The following is a 25,226-nucleotide window of genomic DNA, read 5'->3' as shown; positions in this document are numbered from 1 at the left end:
TCATCTTTTGTTTCTTAACTTGTCCCATTACCATCTCCTTTTGTCTCGCACCATCGTCCCTTTTGTCTCTTATTCTCTCCGGCCTTCCACCCTATCACAGACCTTTTCTTTAGTTCTTTCCCCCGCTCCCCCGTTTTCTGCACCTGCTTAAAAACCTGTCACATCTCTAACTTTTTCCAGTTCTGACGAAGGGTCATCGACCTGGAACGTTAACTCTGTTTCTCTCTCCACAGATGCTGCCTGACCCGCTGAGATTTCTCGCATTTTCTGTTTTTATTTCAGATTCCAGCATCCGCAGTATTTTCCTTTTGTGTAGGAATATATCCACCCTATTCGGTGAGACCCGAGGGCCGGGTACACGGTGAGACCCGAGGGCCGGGTACACGGTGAGACCCGAGGGCCGGGTACACGGTGAGACCCGAGGGCAGGGTACACGGTGAGACCCGAGGGCAGGGTACACGGTGAGACCCGAGGGCAGGGTACACGGTGAGACCCGAGGGCAGGGTACACGGTGAGACCCGAGGGCAGGGTACACGGTGAGGATCGAGGGCAGGGTACACGGTGAGACCCTAGGGCAGGGTACACGGTGATACCCGAGGGCAGGGTACACGGTGAGGATCGAGGGCAGGGTACACGGTGAGACCCGAGGGCAGGGTACACGGTGAGACCCGAGGGCAGGGTACACGGTGAGACCCGAGGGCCGGGTACACGGTGAGACCCGAGGGCAGGGTACACGGTGAGGATCGAGGGCAGGGTACACGGTGAGACCCGAGGGCAGGGTACACGGTGAGACCCGAGGGCCGGGTACACGGTGAGGATCGAGGGCAGGGTACACGGTGAGACCCGAGGGCAGGGTACACAGTGAGGATCGAGGGCAGGGTAAACATAGAAACATAGAAAATAGGTGCAGGAGTAGGTCATTCGGCCCTTCTAGCCTGCACCGCCATTCAATGAGTTCATGGCTGAACATGAAACTTCAGTACCCCATTCCTGCTTTCTCATCATACACCTTGATCCTCCGAGTAGTAAGGACTTCATCTAACTCCTTTTTGAATATATTTAGTGAATTGGCCTCAACAACTTTCTGTGGTAGAGAATTCCACAGGTTCACCACTCTCTGGGTGAAGAAGTTTCTCCTCATCTCGGTCCTAAATGGCTTACCCCTTATCCTTAGACTGTGACCCTTGGTTCTGGACTTCCCCAACATTGGGAACATTCTTCCTGCATCTAACCTGTCTAAACCCGTCAGAATTTTAAACGTTTCTATGAGGTCCCCTCTCATTCTTCTGAACTCCAGTGAATACAAGCCCAGTTGATCCAGTCTTTCTTGATAGGTCAGTCCCACCATCCCGGGAATCAGTCTGGTGAACCTTTGCTGCACTCCCTCAATAGCAAGAATGTCCTTCCTCAAGTAAGGAGACCAAAACTGTACACAATACTCCAGGTGTGGCCTCACCAAGGCACTGTACAACTGTAGCAACACCTCCCTGCCCCTGTACTCAAATCCCCTCGCTATGAAGGCCAACATGCCATTTGCTTTCTTAACCGCCTGCTGTACCTGCATGCCAACCTTCAATGACTGATGTACCATGACACCCAGGTCTCGTTGCACCTTCCCTTTTCCTAATCTGTCACCATTCAGATAATAGTCTGTCTCTCTGTTTTTACCACCAAAGTGGATAACCTCACATTTATCCACATTATACTTCATCTGCCATTCATTTGCCCACTCACCTAACCTATCCAAGTCACTCTGCAGCCTCATAGCATCCTCCTCGCAGCTCACACTGCCACCCAACTTAGTGTCATCCGCAAATTTGGAGATACTACATTTAATCCCCTCGTCTAAATCATTAATGTACAATGTAAACAGCTGGGGCCCCAGCACAGAACCTTGCGGTACCCCACTAGTCACTGCCTGCCATTCTGAAAAGTACCCATTTACTCCTACTCTTTGCTTCCTGTCTGACAACCAGTTCTCAATCCACGTCAGCACACTACCCCCAATCCCATGTGCTTTAACTTTGCACATTAATCTTTTGTGTGGGACCTTGTCGAAAGCCTTCTGAAAGTCCAAATATACCACATCAACTGGTTCTCCCTTGTCCACTTTACTGGAAACATCCTCAAAAAATTCCAGAAGATTTGTCAAGCATGATTTCCCTTTCACAAATCCATGCTGACTTGGACCTATCATGTCACCATTTTCCAAATGCGCTGCTATGACATCCTTAATAATTGATTCCATCATTTTACCCACTACCGATGTCAGGCTGACCGGTCTATAATTCCCTGTTTTCTCTCTCCCTCCTTTTTTAAAAAGTGGGGTTACATTGGCTACCCTCCACTCCATAGGAACTGATCCAGAGTCAATGGAATGTTGGAAAATGACTGTCAATGCATCCGCTATTTCCAAGGCCACCTCCTTAAGTACTCTGGGATGCAGTCCATCAGGCCCTGGGGATTTATCGGCCTTCAATCCCATCAATTTCCCCAACACAATTTCCCGACTAATAAAGATTTCCCTCAGTTCCTCCTCCTTACTAGACCCTCTGACCCCTTTTATATCTGGAAGGTTGTTTGTGTCCTCCTTAGTGAATACCGAACCAAAGTACTTGTTCAATTGGTCTGCCATTTCTTTGTTCCCCATTATGACTTCCCCTGATTCTGACTGCAGGGGACCTACGTTTGTCTTCACCAACCTTTTTCTCTTTACATACCTATAGAAACTTTTGCAATCCGCCTTAATGTTCCCTGCAAGCTTCTTCTCATACTCCATTTTCCCTGCCCTAATCAAACCCTTTGTCCTCCTCTGCTGAGTTCTAAATTTCTCCCAGTCCCCGGGTTCGTTGCTATTTCTGGCCAATTTGTATGCCACTTCCTTGGCTTTAATACTATCCCTGATTTCCCTTGATAGCCACGGTTGAGCCACCTTCCCTTTTTTATTTTTACGCCAGACAGGAATGTACAATTGTTGTAATTCATCCATGCGGTCTCTAAATGTCTGCCATTGCCCATCCACAGTCAGCCCCTTAAGTATCATTCGCCAATCTATCCTAGCCAATTCACGCCTCATACCTTCAAAGTTACCCTTCTTTAAGTTCTGGACCATGGTCTCTGAATTAACTGTTTCATTCTCCATCCTAATACACGGTGAGACCCGAGGGCAGGGTACACGGTGAGACCCGAGGGCAGGGTACACGGTGAGACCCGAGGGCAGGGTACACAGTGAGACCCGAGGGCAGGGTACACGGTGAGACCCGAGGGCAGGGTACACAGTGAGACCCGAGGGCAGGGTACACGGTGAGGATCGAGGGCAGGGTACACGGTGAGGATCGAGGGCCGGGTACACGGTGAGACCCGAGGGCAGGGTACACGGTGAGACCCGAGGGCAGGGTACACGGTGAGGATCGAGGGCAGGGTACACGGTGAGACCCGAGGGCCGGGTACACGGTGAGACCCGAGGGCAGGGTACACGGTGAGACCCGAGGGCAGGGTACACGGTGAGACCCGAGGGCAGGGTACACAGTGAGACCCGAGGGCAGGGTACACGGTGAGGATCGAGGGCAGGGTACACGGTGAGACCCGAGGGCAGGGTACACGGTGAGACCCGAGGGCAGGGTACACGGTGAGACCCGAGGGCAGGGTACACGGTGAGACCCGAGGGCAGGGTACACGGTGAGACCCGAGGGCAGGGTACACGGTGAGACCCGAGGGCAGGGTACACGGTGAGACCCGAGGGCCGGGTACACGGTGAGGATCGAGGGCAGGGTACATGGTGAGGATCGAGGGCAGGGTACACGGTGAGGATCGAGGGCAGGGTACACGGTGAGACCCGAGGGCAGGGTACACGGTGAGGATCGAGGGCCGGGTACACGGTGAGACCCGAGGGCCGGGTACACGGTGAGGATCGAGGGCCGGGTACACGGTGAGACCCGAGGGCCGGGTACACGGTGAGACCCGAGGGCCGGGTACACGGTGAGGATCGAGGGCCGGGTACACGGTGAGACCCGAGGGCAGGGTACACGGTGAGACCCGAGGGCAGGGTACACGGTGAGGATCGAGGGCAGGGTACACGGTGAGACCCGATGGCAGGGTACACGGTGAGACCCGAGGGCAGGGTACACGGTGAGGATCGAGGGCAGGGTACACGGTGAGACCCGAGGGCAGGGTACACGGTGAGACCCGAGGGCAGGGTACACGGTGAGACCCGAGGGCACGGTACACGGTGAGACCCGAGGGCAGGGTACACGGTGAGACCCGAGGGCAGGGTACACGGTGAGACCCGAGGGCAGGGTACACGGTGAGACCCGAGGGCAGGGTACACGGTGAGACCCGAGGGCAGGGTACACGGTGAGACCCGAGGGCAGGGTACACGGTGAGACCCGAGGGCAGGGTACACGGTGAGACCCGAGGGCAGGGTACACGGTGAGGATCGAGGGCAGGGTACACGGTGAGACCCGAGGGCAGGGTACACGGTGAGACCCGAGGGCAGGGTACACGGTGAGACCCGAGGGCCGGGTACACGGTGAGACCCGAGGGCAGGGTACACGGTGAGACCCGAGGGCAGGGTACACGGTGAGACCCGAGGGCAGGGTACACGGTGAGACCCGAGGGCAGGGTACACGGTGAGACCCGAGGGCAGGGTACACGGTGAGGATCGAGGGCAGGGTACACGGTGAGGATCGCGGGCAGGGTACACGGTGAGACCCGAGGGCAGGGTACACGGTGAGACCCGAGGGCAGGGTACACGGTGAGACCCGAGGGCCGGGTACACGGTGAGACCCGAGGGCAGGGTACACGGTGAGATCCGAGGGCAGGGTACACGGTGAGACCCGAGGGCAGGGTACACGGTGAGGATCGAGGGCAGGGTACACGGTGAGGATCGAGGGCAGGGTACACGGTGAGACCCGAGGGCAGGGTACACGGTGAGACCCGAGGGCAGGGTACACGGTGAGGATCGAGGGCAGGGTACACGGTGAGACCCGAGGGCAGGGTACACGGTGAGACCCGAGGGCAGGGTACACGGTGAGACCCGAGGGCAGGGTACACGGTGAGACCCGAGGGCAGGGTACACGGTGAGGATCGAGGGCAGGGTACACGGTGAGGATCGCGGGCAGGGTACACGGTGAGACCCGAGGGCCGGGTACACGGTGAGGATCGAGGGCAGGGTACACGGTGAGGATAGAGGGCAGGGTACACGGTGAGACCCGAGGGCAGGGTACACGGTGAGGATCAAGGGCAGGGTACACGGTGAGGATAGAGGGCAGGGTACACGGTGAGACCCGAGGGCAGGGTACACGGTGAGACCCGAGGGCAGGGTACACGGTGAGGATCGAGGGCAGGGTACACGGTGAGACCCGAGGGCAGGGTACACGGTGAGGATCGAGGGCAGGGTACACGGTGAGACCCGAGGGCAGGGTACACGGTGAGGATCGAGGGCAGGGTACACGGTGAGGATCGAGGGCCGGGTACACGGTGAGGATCGAGGGCAGGGTACACGGTGAGACCCGAGGGCAGGGTACACGGTGAGACCCGAGGGCAGGGTACACGGTGAGGATCGAGGGCAGGGTACACGGTGAGACCCGAGGGCAGGGTACACGGTGAGACCCGAGGGCAGGGTACACAGTGAGACCCGAGGGCAGGGTACACGGTGAGACCCGAGGGCAGGGTACACGGTGAGGATCGAGGGCAGGGTACACGGTGAGACCCGAGGGCAGGGTACACGGTGAGACCCGAGGGCAGGGTACACAGTGAGACCCGAGGGCAGGGTACACGGTGAGACCCGAGGGCTGGGTACATTTGGGAATGCAGGAGCTGCTGGGTGTGGGGCTCACCGTCGAGTGTTTCCAGTGTTCGACAATCTGCTCCATGTTGGTTAACGGGTTAAAGATGAAATGGTCTCGAAATTCTGTCCAGTCCACTGTGATCGTCCCATCCTTGTCCATGCTGAGTGAGATAGAGGTGAAATCAACAGCAATAGCTTGCTTTAATATCGTGCCTTTAATACAGTAAAACATCGCTGGGAGCTTCTCGGGCACGTTATCGAACAAAATTTGATACTGAGCCATATAAGGAGATATTCGGACAGATGACCAAAAGCTTGATCACAGAGGTAGGAAGTAGGTTTTCAGGAGCGTCTTAAAGGAGGAGAGAGAGGGAGAGATGGGGAGAGGTTTAGGGAGGGAGTTCCAGAGCTGACGGCCATGAACAGCGTGAGATCGGGTGTCAGATGCAGTGCCTCACACAATGGCTGCTCACGCACCATCCCACCAGAAACCCAGATTTCTGCCCTTGCTGGAACGCCCAGGACACAAGAGTTAGACACCAGCGGAGCCACACCCAGAGCCCCATCCCCACAGTCTGAGCCAACCAACACTCACCGACTTCGAGGTTTAGCTTACGTGTCAGTTGTGACTCAATGGGCAGCACTCTCGCCTCTGAGTCAGAAGGTTGTGGGTTCAAGTCCCACTCCAGAGACTTGAGCACAATACCTAGGCGAACACTCTCAGTAATGAGGGAGTGCCTCACTGTTGGAGGGGCAGTACTGAGGGAGCGCCGCACTGTCGGAGGGGCAGTACTGAGGAAGCACTGCACTGTCGGAGGGGCAGTACTGAGGGAGTGCCGCACTGTCAGAGGTGCAGTCTTTCAGATGAGACGTTAAACCGAGGCCCTCTCTACCTGTTCAGATGGCTATAAAAGATTCTATGGCATTATTGGAAGAAGAGCAGGGGGAGTTATCCCCGGTGTCGTGGCCCATATTTATCCCTCAACCAACATCACTGGTCATTTATCACAATGTTATTTGTGGAACCTTGCTGTGCACAAACTGTCTGTCTTTCTTTCCCACACGTGAAGGATGGTCACTTGGGGTGAGTTACTCTCGGGTGGGGGCCGGGGGGTTGGCGGGCGGCAGATTCCAGTGACGACTATAACCCAGCAACAGCGACCATTGTCGAGTGCGGGGGCAGGGGTGGAATTCACAGAGCAATAACATCACTGGATAAACACGCACTGTGTCTCACCTCAGCAAGATCTTCTCAGCTTGTGGCAGGGTGACGGAGATCCCGAGGCCCGACAGAGTCAGCTGAATCTCGGAGGCATCGATCTGACCTGATCCACAGCACAAAAACAGCAATCAAGAGAGAGAGACAAGATTAGGCCAGACTGGGGGAGGGGGGAGAGGGGAACCTTTCCATTCATTGCCCGACAATTCTTTCAAATCACTGACGCACTTTGAGGTCGCTGGTGGGGTGGTTGGAGTCTGGAGTAGGGAGGCCATTCGGTCCATTTTAGCTCCCCCATCACCGCATCCAACTGGATCAAAGGATATCTCCTCCCCTCCCCCAGTTGGAAGTCTGTTCCAAGCGTTGATTACTCTTTGCAGGATGAGGAACGGGCCTTGTCCAGTGCCAGGCCGAGTTCCTCGATCTGCTGCCGTGGTTTATCTGGAACTAGTGACTGTCCCTTCATCCCTGGGCCCCAGTCTGACCCGGCAGTGATCCGATCTAAAATTCTCATCTCACTCTGGACTCAGGAGTTTCCACCCTATCCACCACCTTAAACATTCACTCCCTCCACCACCGGCGCACCGTGGCTGCAGTGTGCACCATCTACAAGATGCACTGCAGCAACTCGCCAAGGCTTCTTCAGCAGCACCTCCCAAACCCACGACCTCGACCGCCTAGAAGGACAAGGATAGCAGGCACATGGGAGCACCATCACCTGCAAGTTCCCCTCCAAGTCACACAACATCCTGACTTGGAAATATATCGGCCGTTCCTTCATCGTCGCTGGGTCACAATCCTGGAACTCCATCCCTACCAGCACTGTGGGAGCACCTTCACCACACGGACTGCAGCGGTTCAAGGCGGCGGCTCATCACCACCTTCTCAAGGGGCAATTAGGGATGGGCAATAAATGCCGGCCTGGCCAGCGGCACCCTCAACCCCAGAATGAATTTTTACAGAAGGGTTTGAGAGTGGAAGCAACTTAAATAATAACTTTCAAAAGGGACTTGGATAAATAGTTGACAAGGGAAGCATTTGCAGGGCTATGAGGAAAGAATGGGGGACGGGCCAATCGCTGCGCTCTCGGGAGTGGTTAATGCCGTAAGTACCGTCGTTGTTCCTGTCCAGGCTTTTGAACATCAGCTTGAGTTTTTTCTCGTGTTGCCGTAGATACTCGATGAACTCCGCCAGGTCCAGCTGACCGTCCAGATTGGTGTCGCCCGCTCGCAGGATCTCCTGAAAGACGAGGGCAGAGATAAGGAAGAGAAAAAATGAGGAGCCTGCGTTTACCCGATCTCTGAGGCTGGTCCCAGAATTCCACATCGAGCGAGGTCGTTGGAGACTCAGTGAGTGTCGGTGTGTGGGCGAGGTCATCAGACCCTGTGCTCGGGTTAGTCTAACTCGCCGGGTTAGTCTAACTCACCGGGTTAGTGCTTGGGATAGTGTAACTCACCGGGCTAGTCGAACTCACCGGGTTAGTGCTTGGGATAGTGTAACTCACCGGGCTAGTTGAACTCACCGGGTTAGTGCTTGGGATAGTGTAACTCACCGGGTTAGTCTAACTCACCGGATTAGTGCTCGGGTTAGTGTAACTCACCGGGTTAGTGCTTGGGATAGCGTAACTCACCGGGTTAGTCTAACTCACCGGGTTAGTGCTTGGGATAGTGTAACTCACCGGGTTAGTGTTCAGGTTAATATAACTCACCGGGTTAGTCTAACTCACTGGGTTAGTGCTCAGGTTAGTCTAACTCACCGGGTTAGTCTAATTCACTGGGTTAGTGCTCGGGTTAGTGTAACTCACCGGGTTAGTGCTCGGGTTAGTGTAACTCACCGGGTTAGTCTTAACTCACCGGGTTAGTGCTCGGGTTAGTGTAACTCACCGGGTTAGTCTTAACTCACCGGGTTAGTGCTTGGGATAGTGTAACTCACCGGGTTAGTGCTCGGGTTAGTGTAACTTACTGGGTTAGTGTAACTCATCGGGTTAGTGCTCAGGTTAGTCTAACTCACCGGGTTAGTGCTCAGGTTAATGTAACTCACCGGCCCTATTTATTCGAAACATTCTTAGAAAGATCAGCAGATGTCCGGTGAAGTTGGGCTGGGAGTCGGAGCACGGTCACGATGGGTCGGAGCACGGTCACGATGGGTCGGAGCACGGTCACGATGGGTCGGAGCACGGTCACGATGGGTCGGAGCACGGTCACGATGGATCGGAGCACGGTCACGATGGATCGGAGCACGGTCACGATGGATCGGAGCACGGTCACGATGGGTCGGAGCACAGTCACGATGGGTCGGAGCACGGTCACGATGGGTCGGAGCACGGTCACGATGGGTCGGAGCACGGTCACGATGGATCGGAGCACGGTCACGATGGGTCGGAGCACGGTCACGATGGGTCGGAGCACGGTCACGATGGGTCGGAGCACGGTCACGATGGATCGGAGCACGGTCACGATGGGTCGGAGCACGGTCACGATGGGTCGGAGCACGGTTACAGGGAGCTGAGTTTAAGTGGTTCCCTTGAAGGCCAGTGCTCAGAGAACCCTGAGCTGAGCTGGTCTGAGTATCTCCTGAGGCCTATTGGAGGCGAATTATTGTCACCGTGGGTCGGATCCTCTCCTTGTCGCTTAACATCTGCCGTTAATCTCCCGCTCAGGACAGTAGCAGGAAGCAACCCCCGCTATATCCCTTGTGTCAGTGAGGTGATTCGGTTGCAGATAGCTAGTATTTTCTCCAAAGTGTGAAAGTTGAATCAGAGAAATTTACAGCACGGAAGGAGGCCATTTCGGCCCATCGTGTCCGCGCCGGTCGACAAAGAGCTATCCAGCCTAATCCCACCTTCCAGCTCTGGGTCCGTAGCCCTGTAGGTTACAGCACTTCAGGTGCACATCCAAGTACTTGTTAAATGTGGTGAGAGTTTCTGCCACTACCACCCTTTCAGGCAGTGAGTTCCAGACCCCCACCGCTCTCTGGGTGAAGAAATTTCCCCTCAAATCCCCTCTAAACCTTCTACCCATTACTTTAAATCTATGCCCCCTGGTTATTGACATCTCTGCTAAGGGAAATAGGCCCTTTCTAGCCACTCTATCCAAGCCCCTCATAATTTTATATACCTCAATTAGATCTGCCCTCAGTTGCAAAGAAAACAACCCCAACCTATCCAATCTTGCCTCAAAAGCTAAAATTGCCCTAAAATCTTTCAAAGACTGAATATTCTCCTCTCCTGTAGGCTCTTGCTGGGGTTCAGTACCCCAGATAGACCGAGACCCTCCCCCAGTGGCTGTCGTTCGTTCCTCCCTCATCCCCACCCTGCCCCCACCCCCAGCCGACCTCCCTCGGTAATTTCAGTAATTGCGACACGTTGGCCTCTTCCCAGGGTTGCCCCAGGCCCCACCCCGTGGGCAGGAATCCAGGACACGTTCCGCAGGCAGGTGCAGCTGGCAAAACTCCAGGGACACCGGGCACAGGGTGGGAGACCAGTTCACCAAGCATCTCCCTTCTATTTGAAGTGTGAGCCTCACTGCCCTTCCCCTTTGCACTCTGACCTTTCAGCCTTTGGCCTCTGACACCGTCCGAACTGAACTTAATGTCGATTAGATAAAGAGTATTTCACGTCTCACCGCCCCCATGACCACACTGCCGCCCTCTGGTCTGAACGTTAGCCTCAGACAACCTCCGACTAGCTCTCTCCTCCATTCATCGGCCTCTTTCTCTCCATTCCTTTACGCTCCGATCGGCTTTCACTCTCTGCCCTTCCCCCAGCCTGGCTGAGTTTGTGCATCCTCAACATCACGGTCACCACCGCGCTCCGTCAGACGCAAAAAATCCTGGGCACCAGCGGCCTTCCCATTCGCCAAGACTTGGAAAAACCCACCACGAAAGCGCTTCAAATGGTGCCGGCTATTCGAGGAAACGGCGGCCGATATTCACACAGCCAGTATCGGCCCACTGTCCCAGAGGGACGGAATCGTGGGACTCCAGCAACCTAAAGAACCAAGAGCTCCTCATTGAGCCACAGCGGAGGTCCCCGGCCTCACCCTCCCTAGCGAGCGCTCGGCCAATCAGCAAGAGGCACAGACGCTGTGCCCACCTGCTCCACACGGGGAAGGTGAGGGACGGCCCGAAGTGTGACTGTGGCCCTGAGTCACAGACCCTGGAACCCCTCACATCGACCCTCCCACTGAGATCTGTGGGTCCCAGACCCTGGAACACCTCACATCGACCGACCCACTGAGATCTGTGGGTCCCAGACCCTGGAACATCTCACATCGACCGGCCCACTGAGATCTGTGGGTTCCAGACCCTGGAACACCTCACATCGACCGACCCACTGAGATCTGTGGGTCCCAGACCCTGGAACACCTCACATCGACCGACCCACTGAGATCTGTGGGTCCCAGACCCTGGAACATCTCACATCGACCGGCCCACTGAGATCTGTGAGTCCCAGACCCTGGAACACCTCACATCGACCGACCCACTGAGATCTGTGGGTCCCAGACCCTGGAACATCTCACATCGACCGGCCCACTGAGATCTGTGGGTTCCAGACCCTGGAACACCTCACATCGACCGACCCACTGAGATCTGTGGGTCCCAGACCCTGGAACACCTCACATCGACCGGCCCACTGAGATCTGTGGGTCCCAGACCCTGGAACACCTCACATCGACCGGCCCACTGAGATCTGTGGGTCCCAGACCCTGGAACACCTCACATCGACCGGCCCACTGAGATCTGTGGTGGGAGGCACCTCATTTTCCCACTTGGCATCTCAGGAGGCCCTTGAATGGAGAGCCAAACTAGACATCCCATAATAAGCTTTTCCAGTCATACGAAACAGCAACAACTGTCACCATGAATGACATAATTAGTCAGCAGATCTTTTGATTTTCATTGTCAGCTGTGGCTCAGTGGGCAGCTCTCTAGTCCATGAGTTGTTGGGGAAGTCCAGAACCAGGGGCATAGTTTTAGGATAAGGGATAGGCCATTTAGGACTGAGATGAGGAGAAACTTCTTCACTCAGAGAGTTGTTAACCTGTGGAATTGCCTGCCGCAGAGGGTTGTTGATGCCAGTTCACTGGATATATTCAAGAGGGAGTTAGATATGGCCCTTACGGCTGAAGGGATCAAGGGGTATGGAGAGAAAGCAGGAAAAGGGTACTGAGGGAATGATCAGCTGTGATCTTATTGAATGGTGGTGCAGGCTCAAAGGGCCGAATGGCCTACTCCTGCACCTGTTTTCTATGTTTCTATGAGTCAGAGGTTAAGGTTCAAGTCCCGCTCATGAAAACAAAAATCTAGACTGACACACCCAGTGCAGTACTGAGGGAGCGCTGCATTGTCAGAGGGGCAATACTGAGGGAACGCTGCACTGTCGGAGGGGCAGTACTGAGGGACCGCCGCACTGTTGGAGAGGCAGTACTGAGGGAGCGTCGCACTGTCGGAGGGGCAGTACTGAGGGAGCGCTGCACTGTTGGAGGGGCAGTACTGAGGGAGCGCCGCACTGTCAGAGGGGCAGTACTGAGGGAGCGCTGTCGGAGGGGCAGTACTGAGGGAGTACCGCACTGTCGGGGGGGCAGTCCTGAGGGAGCGCCGCATTGTCGGAGGGGCAGTCCTGAGGGAGCGCCACATTGTCGGAGGGGCCGTCTTTCGGATGAGACGTTAAACCAAGGCCCCATCTGCTGTATTGGGCGGACGTAAGAGACCCCATGGCACTATTTTGAAGAACAGGAGTATTATCCCGGGTGTCCCGGGGCCAATATTTATCCCTCAATCAACATCACAAAAACAGATTATCTGGTCATTATCACATTGCTGTGTGTGTGAGAGCTTGCTGTGCATATATTGGCTGCCGCGTTTCCCACATTACAACAGTGACTGCACTCCAAAAGTAGTTAATTGGCTGTAAAGCGTTTTGGGACATCCGATGGTCATGAAAGGCGCTATATAAATGCAAGTCTTTCTGTCTTTCCCTGTAGTATGTAAACGGTTCCAGTTCTAACCAAGGCTCGCTGCACCATTCATCTTTTCTCCTTTATGATGTTGAGGGCTTGCTGAGAATTCCCAGACATTTCTGCTTTCATTTCAGATTGACAGCATTTGCGGTTTTATTTTAAGTTCCTACATTGCGACAGTCGCTGCTCTTTAGTATAGTTTCATATTAGACAGTCCCTCGTATCGAGGGTGACTTGCTTCCACACCAAAAAGGGATGAGTTCCCAGGTGTTTCAATGAAGGACCTAATATTCCGGATCCCGAACTACATCCTGAAGAGTGGAAGATGCCTGTGCGTGGATTTTTTTAACGTGGGGTGACCGTTGCACACCAGCCACCACACGGGGCTTGACAGAGCTCGGTCTTGGTCCAGTGGCAAGGGTTAACCAGGACGACTGGAGACCAGCTCTGCTGCACGGACCCAGTGCGCCCACATATTGCAGTGTGGGCTGGGCCCGTGCTGCCCCTGGGCCCTCGCCGCTCCTGGGCCCCGAACCTTCACCTCTCCTGGGCCCCGACCTAAGCACGCTTAAATTAACATAACATGACCAATTCATAGCAACAGGTAATTTTTTAAAAATATCAATGACTGTCATAGTCTTGTGAATCAGTTGGCATATCACCCTGCATGCCTCCAAGTCTCCTTCCTGCGCGTGCAATGTAGCTCTGAGTTCCATCCCTCCTTGTCAATGTCCTCCCGAGACCCCCTTCCACCAGCCAATCTGGCCCTATATTGAAGAGTGCAGCTCTCTTCAATTCTTGGTCTTGTGTTGAGAGAGAAAGATAAAGATAGACAGAGAGAGAGAATGTAAGTGTCAGGGCACTGAGAGACAGAGTTAACACAGTCTCGATATAAAGAATCATCTGATATTGGGTGTAGAGAAGGCTAGTATTGGCTCGCCTCCCAGTAACATTTCTTTAGAGAAAGGCATTGGCTGTGAGTCATTTACATAAACCGCCATGGCGCCTTTATAGATGCAAATTGAGTGCTACAGCGGACAAGGCAATTACTGAAAGAGCCACCAGAGGGAGCCTCCGCCTCATTTTTCATGGAGATTGTGTGTGTGTTGGTTTTAGGAGATTAGCTATTTATTGCACAGGGTCCAGAAGCTCTTCCTCTTCGAGAATCTGATTGATTTATCCCAATCCCTTTTTTAAAAATTCATTCCTGGGATGTGGGCGTCGCTGGCCAGGCCGGCATTTATTGCCCATCCCTAATTGCCCCTTGAGAAGGTGGTGGTAAGCCGCCTTCTTGAACCGCTGCAGTCCATGTGGTGAAGGTGCTTCCACAGTGCTGTTAGGGAGGGAGTTCCAGGATTGTGACCCAGTGACAATGAAGGAACGGCCGATATATTTCCAAGTCAGGACGGTGTGTGACTTGGAGAGGAACGTGGAGGCGGTGGTGTTCCCATGCGCCTGCTGCCCTTGTCCTTCTAGGGGGTAGAGGTCGCGGGTTTGGGAGGTGCTGCCGAAGAAGGGTGGTCGGGTTGTCAATGATTTGGGACGGTACCTGGGACAGTATGGGGATGGCAGTGGAGTGTTGATGAAGGGGAGAGACACAGAACTGTGGGCAGAGAGGAGAGACCCTAGTCATGGGCTCGAGTCCCGTCGTCTGCTCATGCTGGATTTGCACAGACAGACCCTTGGCCTCTCAACTTCAACCCCAGCCCAGCTCCTGAGCACATGAACCAAGCTCACTCCAGTGTGGGACTGAGTGACGCACCCCATGGCTGACGCTCCAGTGTGGGACTGAGTGACGCACCCCATGGCTGACGCTCCAGTGTGGGACTGAGTGACGTACCCCATGGTTGACACTCCAGCGATGCCCTGAGTTCAGCTGGGTGTGCGGGATCGGAGACAGGATCATTTGCTCAAGTCATTCCATTTCCCCCCAGCAGTGATGGGGGATGTACAGAGAGTGGGGGCTGCAAGGAAACGATGGGAGGCTCTCCTCGTGTATCTCCGGCCCGACCTGTGCACTGCCAGTGACCAGAGTTGTTATGGCAACGGTGCGCGGGGTGGGGGGGTAGGGGTCGGGCATCGCGGGCGAGTGTTTCTTTTATCTCAATTTCAGGACAGTTTGGGGGGGGGGAAAGCGAGAGAGTGAGGTTGGTGGGAGTGTTGCGGGAGCAGGGGGAGAGAGAGAGTGAGGTGGGGGGGGCAGAGAGATGGGAGAGGAGAAGATCGGGGATGGGAGGGGAGGTGTAAAAGGAACTCCAGCCTCACAAGATTCCGGCACAGTGGGAGATTCCTTCCCCGAAGCCAGTGTTTGAGGACGGGGAATTCTCCCAGTGCCTCGGCAAACATTCTTCCCCCGACCAGCACCAGATGCACACTGCATTGCCATTGGTGGGATCCTGCTGTGCACAAACCGATTGCCGTGGTTGGCTGCATAACACCAACCACTGCACTCCAAGGTGATACGGTGTGGGGATTCGTGGAGGGGATACGAGGGGGGGATACGGGGAGGGGTACGAGGGGGGGTTGCGTGTCGGGCGTAGCTTCGATATTGTGCTTTATAAGCTGAGCTTCTCTCTCGGGGCTCAGGACCGCGGCTTGTCACTGACCTCTTGCTGCTGTTAACCATCAGACCACAGTTATACCGCCTACCCAGCTGATCGGGAGGGCCCCCTTGCACTGCGTGCAGCATCCTCTGACATTTAAAAATACCAACAACCCTTCAGCGCAGGCCACACGCAAATTGTTTGCATTCAGTCAGTGCCGGGTCAGAGCTATAATAAATGTGGATGTAAAGTGATTCCCTGGCTGCTGTTGTCACTCTGCTAATCTCTGCGATTACTGACAACAAATTCGTTTCTGGGACTTACTCCCCCCTCCCTCGGGATAACTTCACATCCCCTCCCTGGCTCCTACACACCTTCACTGGTTGCTGCTGCCTGCCCGGCTGTGCCTCAGTGGGTAGCAACTCTCACCTCTGGGTCCACAACGTTCATGTTTCAGAGACCTGAGCACAACAATCTCGGCCGACACATCACTGCAGTACTAAGGGAGTGCGCCACTGTCGGAGGGGCAGTACTGAGGGAGCGCCGCACTGTCGGAGGGGCAGTACTGAGGGAGCGCCGCACTATCGGAGGGGCAGTACTGAAGGAGCGCCACACTGTCAGAGGGACAGTACTGAGGGAGCGCCGCACTGTCGGAGGGGCAGTGCTGAGGGAGCGCCGCACTGTCGGAGGGGCAGTGCTGAGGGAGCGCCGCACTATCGGAGGGGCAGTGCTGAGGGAGCGCCGCACTGTCGGAGGGGCAGTACTGAAGGAGCGCCACACTGTCAGAGGGACAGTACTGAGGGAGCGCCGCACTGTCGGAGGGGCAGTGCTGAGGGAGCGCCGCACTGTCGGAGGGGAAGTACTGAGGGAGCGCCGCACTGTCGGAGGGGCAGTGCTGAGGGAGCGCCGCACTGTCGGAGGGGCAGTGCTGAGGGAGCGCCGCACTGTCGGAGGGGCAGTGCTGAGGGAGCGCCGCACTGTCGGAGGGGCAGTGCTGAGGGAGCAGTGACCCTGACTGGAAGATGCGTGGGTTGAGCGAGCTTCTGATCTTCGGTGGACTGTCGTGAACATTCCATGTCTCGGCTCACCCCAGACGACTAGTCCACCGGGGAGATAGAGTGGGATGGCCCAGTGCCCTGTAACAGGAGCCCAGGGTAAAGCTAACACCTCCAGCCAAAACTGCAGCTTCAGATAGTCACTCTCTGTCTGTGGTGAGGGGGGGGCAGGTTTACACCTGCCAACGGGGCGTGAGCGTACAGATGTGACAGTTGTTGCTCTCTCCACTGATGGGCCTTGACCATTGATTTCTTCACCAGGTGCTCCATCTGCCCTGCATCTGACCCAGCGCTTAAGAAAAGAAAGAAAGGCTTGCATTTGTATAGCGCCTTTCACGACCACCGGACTTCTCAAAGCGCTTTACAGCCAATGAAGTACTTTTGGAGTGTAGTCACTGTTGTAATGTGGGAAACACAGCAGCCAATTTGCACACAGCAAGCTCCCACAAACAGCCATGTGACAATGACCAGATAATTTGTTTTTGTGATGTTGATTGAGGGATAAATATTGGCCCCAGGACATCAGGGAGAACGCCCCTGCTCTTCTTCGATATAGTGCCATGGGATCTTTTACGTCCACCTGAGAGAGCAGATGGGGCCTCCGTTTCACGTCTCATCTGGAAAATGGCACCTCCAACAGTGCAGCGCTCCCTCAGTACTTCCGCTCTGACAGTGCGGCGCTCCCTCAGTACTTCCCCTCCGACAGTGCGGCGCTCCCTCAGTACTGGCCCTCCGACAGTGCGGCGCTCCCTCAGCACTGCCCCTCCGACAGTGCGGCGCTCCCTCAGTACTGCCCCTCCGACAGTGCGGCGCTCCCTCAGTACTGCCCCTCCGACAGTGCGGCGCTCCCTCAGTACTGCCCCTCCGACAGTGCGGCGCTCCCTCAGCACTGCCCCTCCGACAGTGCGGCGCTCCCTCAGTATTGCCCCTCCGACAGTGCGGCGCTCCCTCAGTACTGCCCCTCCGACAGTGCGGCGCTCCCTCAGCACTGCCCCTCCGACAGTGCGGCGCTCCCTCAGCACTGCCTCTCCGACAGTGCGGCGCTCCCTCAGCACTGCCTCTCCGACAGTGCGGCGCTCCCTCAGTACTGCCCCTCCGACAGTGCGGCGCTCCCTCAGTACTGCCCCTCCGACAGTGCGGCGCTCCCTCAGTACTGCCCCTCCGACAGTGCGGCGCTCCCTCAGTACTGCCCCTCCGACAGTGCAGCGCTCCCTCAGTACTGTACTGGAGTGTCAGCCTAGATTTTTGTGCTCAAGTTCCTGGAGTGGGACTTGATCCCACAACCTTCTGACCCAGAGGTGAGAGTGCTGCCCACTGATCCACAGCTGACACATATTTAAATTAATCATCACTTTAGAGTATTAATTTAGGGGGAATCTCGTTTTGTGTTGATGCTGCTCCCAGTGCACGAGGCAGCGAGTCTGTCTGTGTCAAGCAGGTTAACACCCACGGTAATAACCTCAGCAAATCCCTAATCCTAAACCGATTACTGCAGCCTATTATTGTCCTCATTTATCTGTTGAAAGCACACGAGGTGAGAGGTCAGATTATTAACGCAGCACGTGTATAGTACACACATCTCTCTGCAACATCACCTACCCAATCCCCAGCTCAGGGGGATCTAACAGCCACAATTTGCATTTATATAGCACTCCAATGTTTGACACCGAGCCACAAAAGGAGATATTAGGACAGGTGACCAAAAGCTAGGTCAAAAAGGTAGGTCTTAAGGAGCATCTTAAAGGAGCAAGGTGGAGATATTTCAGGAGGGAATTCCAGAGCTTAAGGCCTAGACAACATAAGGCACGGCCACCAGTTGTAGAGTGATGGAAATCAGGGATGGTCAGGAGAGCAGAATTGGAGGAGCAGAGATCTCGGAGGCTTGTGGGGCTGGATGAGATTACAGAGATAGGGAGGGGCGAGGCAATGGACAGATTGGAAAACGGATGCGAATTTTGAAATCGAGTCGTTGCTTAACCGGGAGCTAATGTTGGTCAGCGAGCACAAGGGTGATGGGTGAGCGGGACTCGGTGCGAGTTAGGATATGGACAGCAGAGTTTTGAATGAACTCAAGTTTATGGAGGGTGGAAGATGGGAGGAAGATGGGAGGCCAGCCAGTCTAGTCAAGTCTAGCGGTATCAAAGGCACGGATGAGGGTTTCAGCGGCGGATGAGCGGAGACAGGGGTGGGGTCAGACTATGTTACGCAGGTGGAAATAGGTGGTCTTATGTGGTCAGAAGTTCATCTCAGGGTCAAATACGACACCAAGGTTGCGAACAGTCTGTTTCAGCCTCAGGCAGATGCTAAAGAGAGGGATGGAGTCGGTGGCTAGGGAACGGAGTTTGTGGTGGGGCCCGAAGACAATGACCTCGGCCTTCCCAATATTTAGTTGGAGGAAATTTCTGCTCATCCAGAACTGGATGTCGGACAAGTGGTGTGACAATTTAGAGACTGAGGGAGGGTTGAGAGAGGTGGTGGTGAGGTAGAGCTGTGTGTGTGATATCTTTAGACACAGCTGCACAAGCTCACAAACTACAAGATGGCTCCTGATAGAACTGTGATCACATGACCTTGCCACATGGCCTTTTTTTATTATTACATCAGTAGTCCAATAGGTGGAGCTCTATTTCACTATTGAAGAAGTTAATCATAACAAAATAATCATTATACATAACTTGCATGGTATACACAACCAAAAGATATGAACGTATTTTTCCATATTTACAAATCAAACTTAACCACTGGTTTTCTGTTTTGAAGAGAATACCTTCGTCCTTGAACAGAACATTCCAATCTTGTTGTAGGATTAGGATTCATTCTAGGCTGAGCCTGAAGAGTTTTTCTCCAAGTGCTGAACTTGATTTACATTTGGACTCTACACCTTCCGACTGTTTGTCTGCCTGACTCGGACTCAGACTTAAATTCTGCTTTCTCTTGGCCTTGTTTCTAGTACATCTGATGTAGAATATGCTACTGGTACTCTACTTGTAACAAAACTATCTGACTCATCAGAAATAATCGAATCATCCCAACTTTCAACTCCTTCCACGTCTGTAGGTGAAATATGATCAATGTGAACAAACCTAACCTTTCCATGATCAAACATCTTGACCAAATCAGTGCGAGGGTCACATATCTTCAGTATTCTTCCCGGTAATCACGGGGGCCATTTATGGCGATGGTTCTAATTCAATTTCGCACTTCTCTCTCTTACTCTACCTCTATCATGACTCTCTTTCTGTCTTGATTGTGTCAAGTTTGGTTTGAACAACGAGAACCTGGTTCATGGCTGTCATTTGAGAAACAACTCTGCTGGTGTTCTACCAGTAGTTGTAGGAGAAGTATTCCAATCTGTAATCAGAAAATTTGCCAGTTTATGGTCCAAAGACAACTGCTACTTCTTTGGATGTGGATCCAACATCTGTTTGACATGTTTGACAATTTGTACTGTGCGCTCTGTTGCACCATTTGAAGCAAGATGGTATGTCTCACACCGTTTCTGCTCATGAACTGTGCAAATTCTTCTGAACAAAACTGCAGCCCATTATCAGACACAATTTCTTCTGCAAGGCCATGTGAAGAAAACAATCTTCGCAAATTGTTTCGTGTTTTACCTGTTATTTTCTGCATCGAAAACACCTCTACCCACTTCGAATGACTATCTATCACTATAAACAATTGCTATCCTTGTAGCTCAGCAAAATCTACATGTAACCTTTGCCACACCCTGGGAGGCCATTTCCATGGCTGTAATGGAACTGGTGGTGGTTGCTTGCTTACCGATTGACATGTCGTACACTGACTGATGATGTACTCTATCTCTTTATCTAAACCGGGCCACCATAAGTAAAAGCGTGCAAAACTCTTGGTCAAGCACAGTCCCTGGTCCAGGACATGAAGGTTGCCTAACAATTTGTACCTGAACTTATTTGGGATACCATTCTTGCTCCCCACATGATACAATCTTTATCCACTGACAATTCATTCCTACGAACGAAGTATGGATGAATATCTTCCTCTGATACCTCGTTTGGCCATCCATTTCCTGTATATATTGTATATATAATCATACACCTTTGACATAACTGGGTCACATGTGGTTGCTCTACAATTCTCTTCAATGGTGACTGGCAGTTCATCAATGTATGAAAAATAGAACACTTCTTCCCTATCGGGTGTAACTTGTAATGGGGAAGACAATCTAGATATAGCATCAGCATTCCTGTGATTATTGGCCTCAAAGTTGTTGAGGCCAATTCACTAAATATATTCAAAAAGGAGTTAGATGAGGTCCTGACTACTAGGGGGATCAAGGGGTATGGCGAGAAAGCAGGAATGGGGTACTGAAGTTGCATGTTCAGCCATGAACTCATTGAATGGCGGTGCAGGCTCGAAGGCCGAATGGCCTACTCCTGCACCTATTTTCTATGTTTCTATTAGCTGATCGTCTGTATTCAACGTCATATGTATATGCTGACAAAATCAAAGCTTATCTCTGCATTCGGGCTGCAGTTAATGTTGGAACTGGGGACTTAGGATGGAGAATTGCTGTCAGGGGCTTATGGTCGATAACAATGGTAACTTACAACCATGCAAGTATTTGTGGAACTTCTTGACCCCAAAAATTGATGCCAAAGTTTCCCTTTCGATTTGCGCATAATTAGGTAAACTGGTCTAGTGCCCTTCTGCACCCTGAACACTTGCCTTGAAGCCTTGGATCGAACTACCTGTTTCGCAGAACACCTTCGGATACTTCTTGATGACATCATCCTTTGATGCAAATCTCGTTGCAACACGAAAAATCTCACTCCAATCCAGCTTCAGTGATCCCAACCAATTTCTTCCTATTTAAGGCAGGCTTGTCTCCTGCCACTATTGAGAGGCAAGCTCTGAAATTGATCCTTGTATTTCATCAGTATGGTGATATGACTTACCACAGGAATATTCTCTCCTGAGTAGCCTCGCAGCTCTATCTTGGATTTCTCCAATGGGAAATCACACAATTTGTTGAAGTGTAGTGATATCGGTACGACACTCACGGATGCACCAGTGTCAATTTCCATGGGTATCTTGATTCCTGCAATATCTACGTGAATGATGATACTTTTTGAATCGCTGTTAGATAACCTCGTGCTCCTGATGATGTGTAGCTCTAAAACCTCCTCATCCTGTTGTTTTTCTTCCATGCTATGTAGTCTCCGGGGATTTCTACTTATAGCTTTGAAAGTTGGTTTACTCTTCAGTCGGCATGCCTTCGCAAGATGCCCAGTTTACCTGCAGAAGAAACACTCTGCCTTCACATATGGACAACTTTGAGCGATGTGTTGTCCCAGACACCGATAGCATGACTTCAATGCTTTGTTACCATGGTCAGTTGCTCAGACCTTGGGGCCCAACTGCCTTTTAACCTGCAGGCAATTCACCTCGGTTGTCTGATGACTAGAAATGGTACAAAATTCTCGGGAATATTGGTCGGCCATGTCCATTGATATAGCTGTCTGACAAGCTAAATTAAAAGTTAAGTTAGGAGTTGTCAATAACTTTCTTCTGATCGCATCATTTTTCATCCCACAAACAAAGCGGTCTCGCAATGCTCGGTCCTGAAAGGTTCCAAAATGACAGTGAATGGATAGCTTTTTTAATGCTACAATGTACTCACTGATATTCTCATCAGTTAACTGATCTTGTGTTCCGAAACGATAACTTTCAGCAATTTCCAGGGGCTCAGGACTGTAGTGCTGTGCTTAAGAGTTGTGTCCTTTGGCTTGACAGGCACAAGCAACATTTTCAGGGTTTCATACACCTCGGGCCCTGCTTCACTTAAGAAAATCGCCCGTTTTCTTTCCACCACCACCCGGTTATGGTTTTCATCATTGGGGACTTTGATGATACTATTTGCAGAGAAAAACATTTCTAGCCGTTCCTCATGCGCATTCATGGTTGCGTTGAAACTCCCTCAAATGCCTTATTATTCCCATAGGCGCAGTCATCTGGACTCTGGCAGTTCAACCAAGTGTGCTTGTAATTTATCTTGGATTTTTAGCTGTTAATCAAAACAGAGAAGCTCTCAAAGTCTCTCGTGTCAGTTGACTGAATCATTCACCAACAAAAATTGCAGCTTTGTTATCCGATTATCCCATTTTCGTCACCAAATGTTAGGTTTTCGGTATGACCTTACACTGACTGTATGTGTAACAGGACTGACTGTCCCACCACTTTCGCCAGGACCACTCGGCTCCAGACCTTGATCCAAATATGGACAAATGAGCTGAATTCCAGAGGTGAGGTGAGAGTGACTGCCTGAGCATTTTGACCGAATGTGACATTAAGGAGCCCGAGAAAAAGTTACGTCAATGGGAATCGGCAAGGTGGGGGGGGGGGGGGGGGCTCTCCACTGGCTGGAGTCATACCAAGGATGATGGTTGTTGGAGGTCCCAGCCCCAGAACATCGCTGCAGGAGTTCCTCAGGGCAGTGTCCTAGGCCCAACCATCTTCAGCTGCTTATTCAATGACCTTCCCTCTATCATAAGGTCAGATGTGGAGATGTTCACTGATAATTGCACAGTGTTCAGTTCCATTCGCAACTCCTCAGATAATGAAGCAGTCCGTGCCCACATGCAGCAAGACCTGGATGACATTCTGGCTTGGGCTGATAACTGGCAAGTAACATTGACACCACACAAGTGCCAGACAATGACTATCTCCAACAAGCAAGAGTCTAACCACTGCCCCTTGACATTCAATGGCATTACCATTGCCGAATCCCCCACCACCAATATCCTGGGGGTCATCATTGACCAGAAGCTTAGCTGGACCAGCCACATAAATACTGTGGCTACAAGAGCAGGTCAGAGGCTGGGTATTCTGCGGTGAGTGTCTCACCTCCTGACTCCCCAAAGCCTTTCCACCATCTCCAAGGCACAAGTCAGGAGTGTGATGGAATACTCTCCACTTGCCTGGATGAGTGCAGCTCCAACAACACTCAAGAAGCTCGACACCATCCAGGACAAAGCAGCCGCTTGATTGGCCCCCCATCCACCACCTTCAACATTCACTCCCTCCACCACCGGCGCCCCCTGGCTGCAGACACCACGGTTTCTTAAGCAGCACCTCCCAAACCCGCAACCTCTACCACCTACAAGCACAAGGGCAGCAGGTGTGTGGGAACACCATCACCTGCAAGTTCTCCCCTAAGTCACACACCATCCTGACTTGGAAATATATCGGCTGTTCCTTCATCGTCGCTGGGTCAAAATCCTGGAACTCCCTCCCTAACAGCACTGCGGGAGCACCTTCACCACACGGACTGCAGCGGTTCCAGAAGGCGGCTCACGGGCAGTTAGGGATGGGCAATAAATACTGACCCTTGTCAGCGATGCCCACATTCTGGAATGAATAAAAAAATAATTTCCACTTAAAGAGAGAGCGAAAGAGAGACAGAGGCAGAAAGAACTTCCCACATTACAACAGTGACGACACTCCAAAAGGAGTTCATTGGCTGTAAAGCGCTGTGAGATGTCCGGTGGTGATGAAAGGTGCTATATAAATGCAAGTCTTGAAACTAAATGTGCTCATGCCTTCGAGAGAGCTGTTAGTGAAGGGTTAAGTTATGCAGGTTGACGGCGGCCAACCTGTGTACCGTACCTCACAGTTCCTGCTACAACCTGAGAGCTCACAGATCGATCCCCTGGTGTTTGTGTGTGATGGGAGCTGCGATGAGGTCCCTGGCTAGCAAACACCATGTAAAGCAACCTCTCTGAGGACAAACTCCTGCCTCTGCTCGCAGGTGGTGAGATGGAATGGTTCCCCAGGAAGATGAAAAGGTTGGCTCGCTTCGGATGGGTGGATTTCGATTCCGGTTTGAGGCTTAGAACATTAAATGAAATATACTGTGCCTGCTCAGTGTCTGCTCTTGTCAACATGCCCATCGACCTCAGGCCCTCGCCCAGCTCAGTCATGTCCACACGCCCATCCTTATTGGTATCGAACTGCTGGAAGAGCTCTGCCCATTTCTTCTCCCTCTCGGCGTCCTGTTCGTCGCCGGTTCCTGCCGCGGATGTTACTCTCCACCTCCACAAAGGTTTCCCCATTTCCAACAGGCTGCGACTGACTACACATTCGCTGGCGAGACACAGCACCGAGTCCCGGCCACTGAGGAAGCTGTGAGCTTTGGCATGAAGTGTGGATCAGCAGAGCGGAGCCACAGAAGTCGTGGGTTCCCCTGACCCCGGGCAGACATTATCAGGGGCTGGCCTTACTACCCTCTGATCATACCAAAGCAATCTGGCCAGCACGCTCCCCCTCCCACAGAACCAGCTGCAACAGTTACTGTCCGCGACTCGACGAGGAAGCTGTGAGTAGAGTTAAAACGCCAGGGGAGAGTGTTCAAAGCTCAATCTGCTGTTTTATGTCACCTCCTACCTCAATTCTTCGACAGAAATACTTGAATTTATATAGCGCCTTTTCATGACCACCTGACGTCTTAAAGCACTTTACAGCAGTTTAATTACTTTTTTGGAGTGTAGTCGCTGTGGTAATATGGGAAATGCAGCAGCCAATTTGCACGCAGCAAGCTCCCACAAACAACAATATGGGAATGACCAGATAATCAGTTTTTTTGTTATGTTGATTGAGGTATAAATATTGACCCCAGGCGAGAAC

General features: G+C 52.8%; 1 protein-coding gene across 2 annotated transcripts in view; it reads right to left on the bottom strand.

Annotated features, from left to right (window-relative positions):
* The window catches only part of LOC139237886 (mitochondrial adenyl nucleotide antiporter SLC25A23-like), a 34,505-nt gene extending 9,574 nt beyond the window's left edge, over positions 1-24,931 (bottom strand). Inside the window, exons 1-4 of one of the 2 annotated variants that reach the window (XM_070867151.1) lie at positions 24,461-24,931; positions 8,120-8,246; positions 7,026-7,113; positions 5,838-5,949 (exon numbers count right to left, since the gene is read on the bottom strand). In XM_070867151.1, the coding sequence (XP_070723252.1) occupies positions 5,838-5,949; positions 7,026-7,113; positions 8,120-8,246; positions 24,461-24,655 (522 nt within the window). In that variant the 5' untranslated portion in view covers positions 24,656-24,931. Of the gene's footprint in view, positions 1-5,837; positions 5,950-7,025; positions 7,114-8,119; positions 8,247-15,573; positions 15,687-24,460 lie in introns of those variants that run through there. The other variant, XM_070867152.1, reaches the window with a different exon arrangement.
* Positions 24,932-25,226: the final 295 nt, after the last annotated feature.

The sequence above is a fragment of the Pristiophorus japonicus genome, chromosome 24 (genome assembly GCF_044704955.1).
Source record: "Pristiophorus japonicus isolate sPriJap1 chromosome 24, sPriJap1.hap1, whole genome shotgun sequence".
Classification (NCBI taxonomy): Eukaryota; Metazoa; Chordata; class Chondrichthyes; family Pristiophoridae; genus Pristiophorus; species Pristiophorus japonicus.
This window is presented reverse-complemented; position numbering and strand designations above follow the sequence as displayed.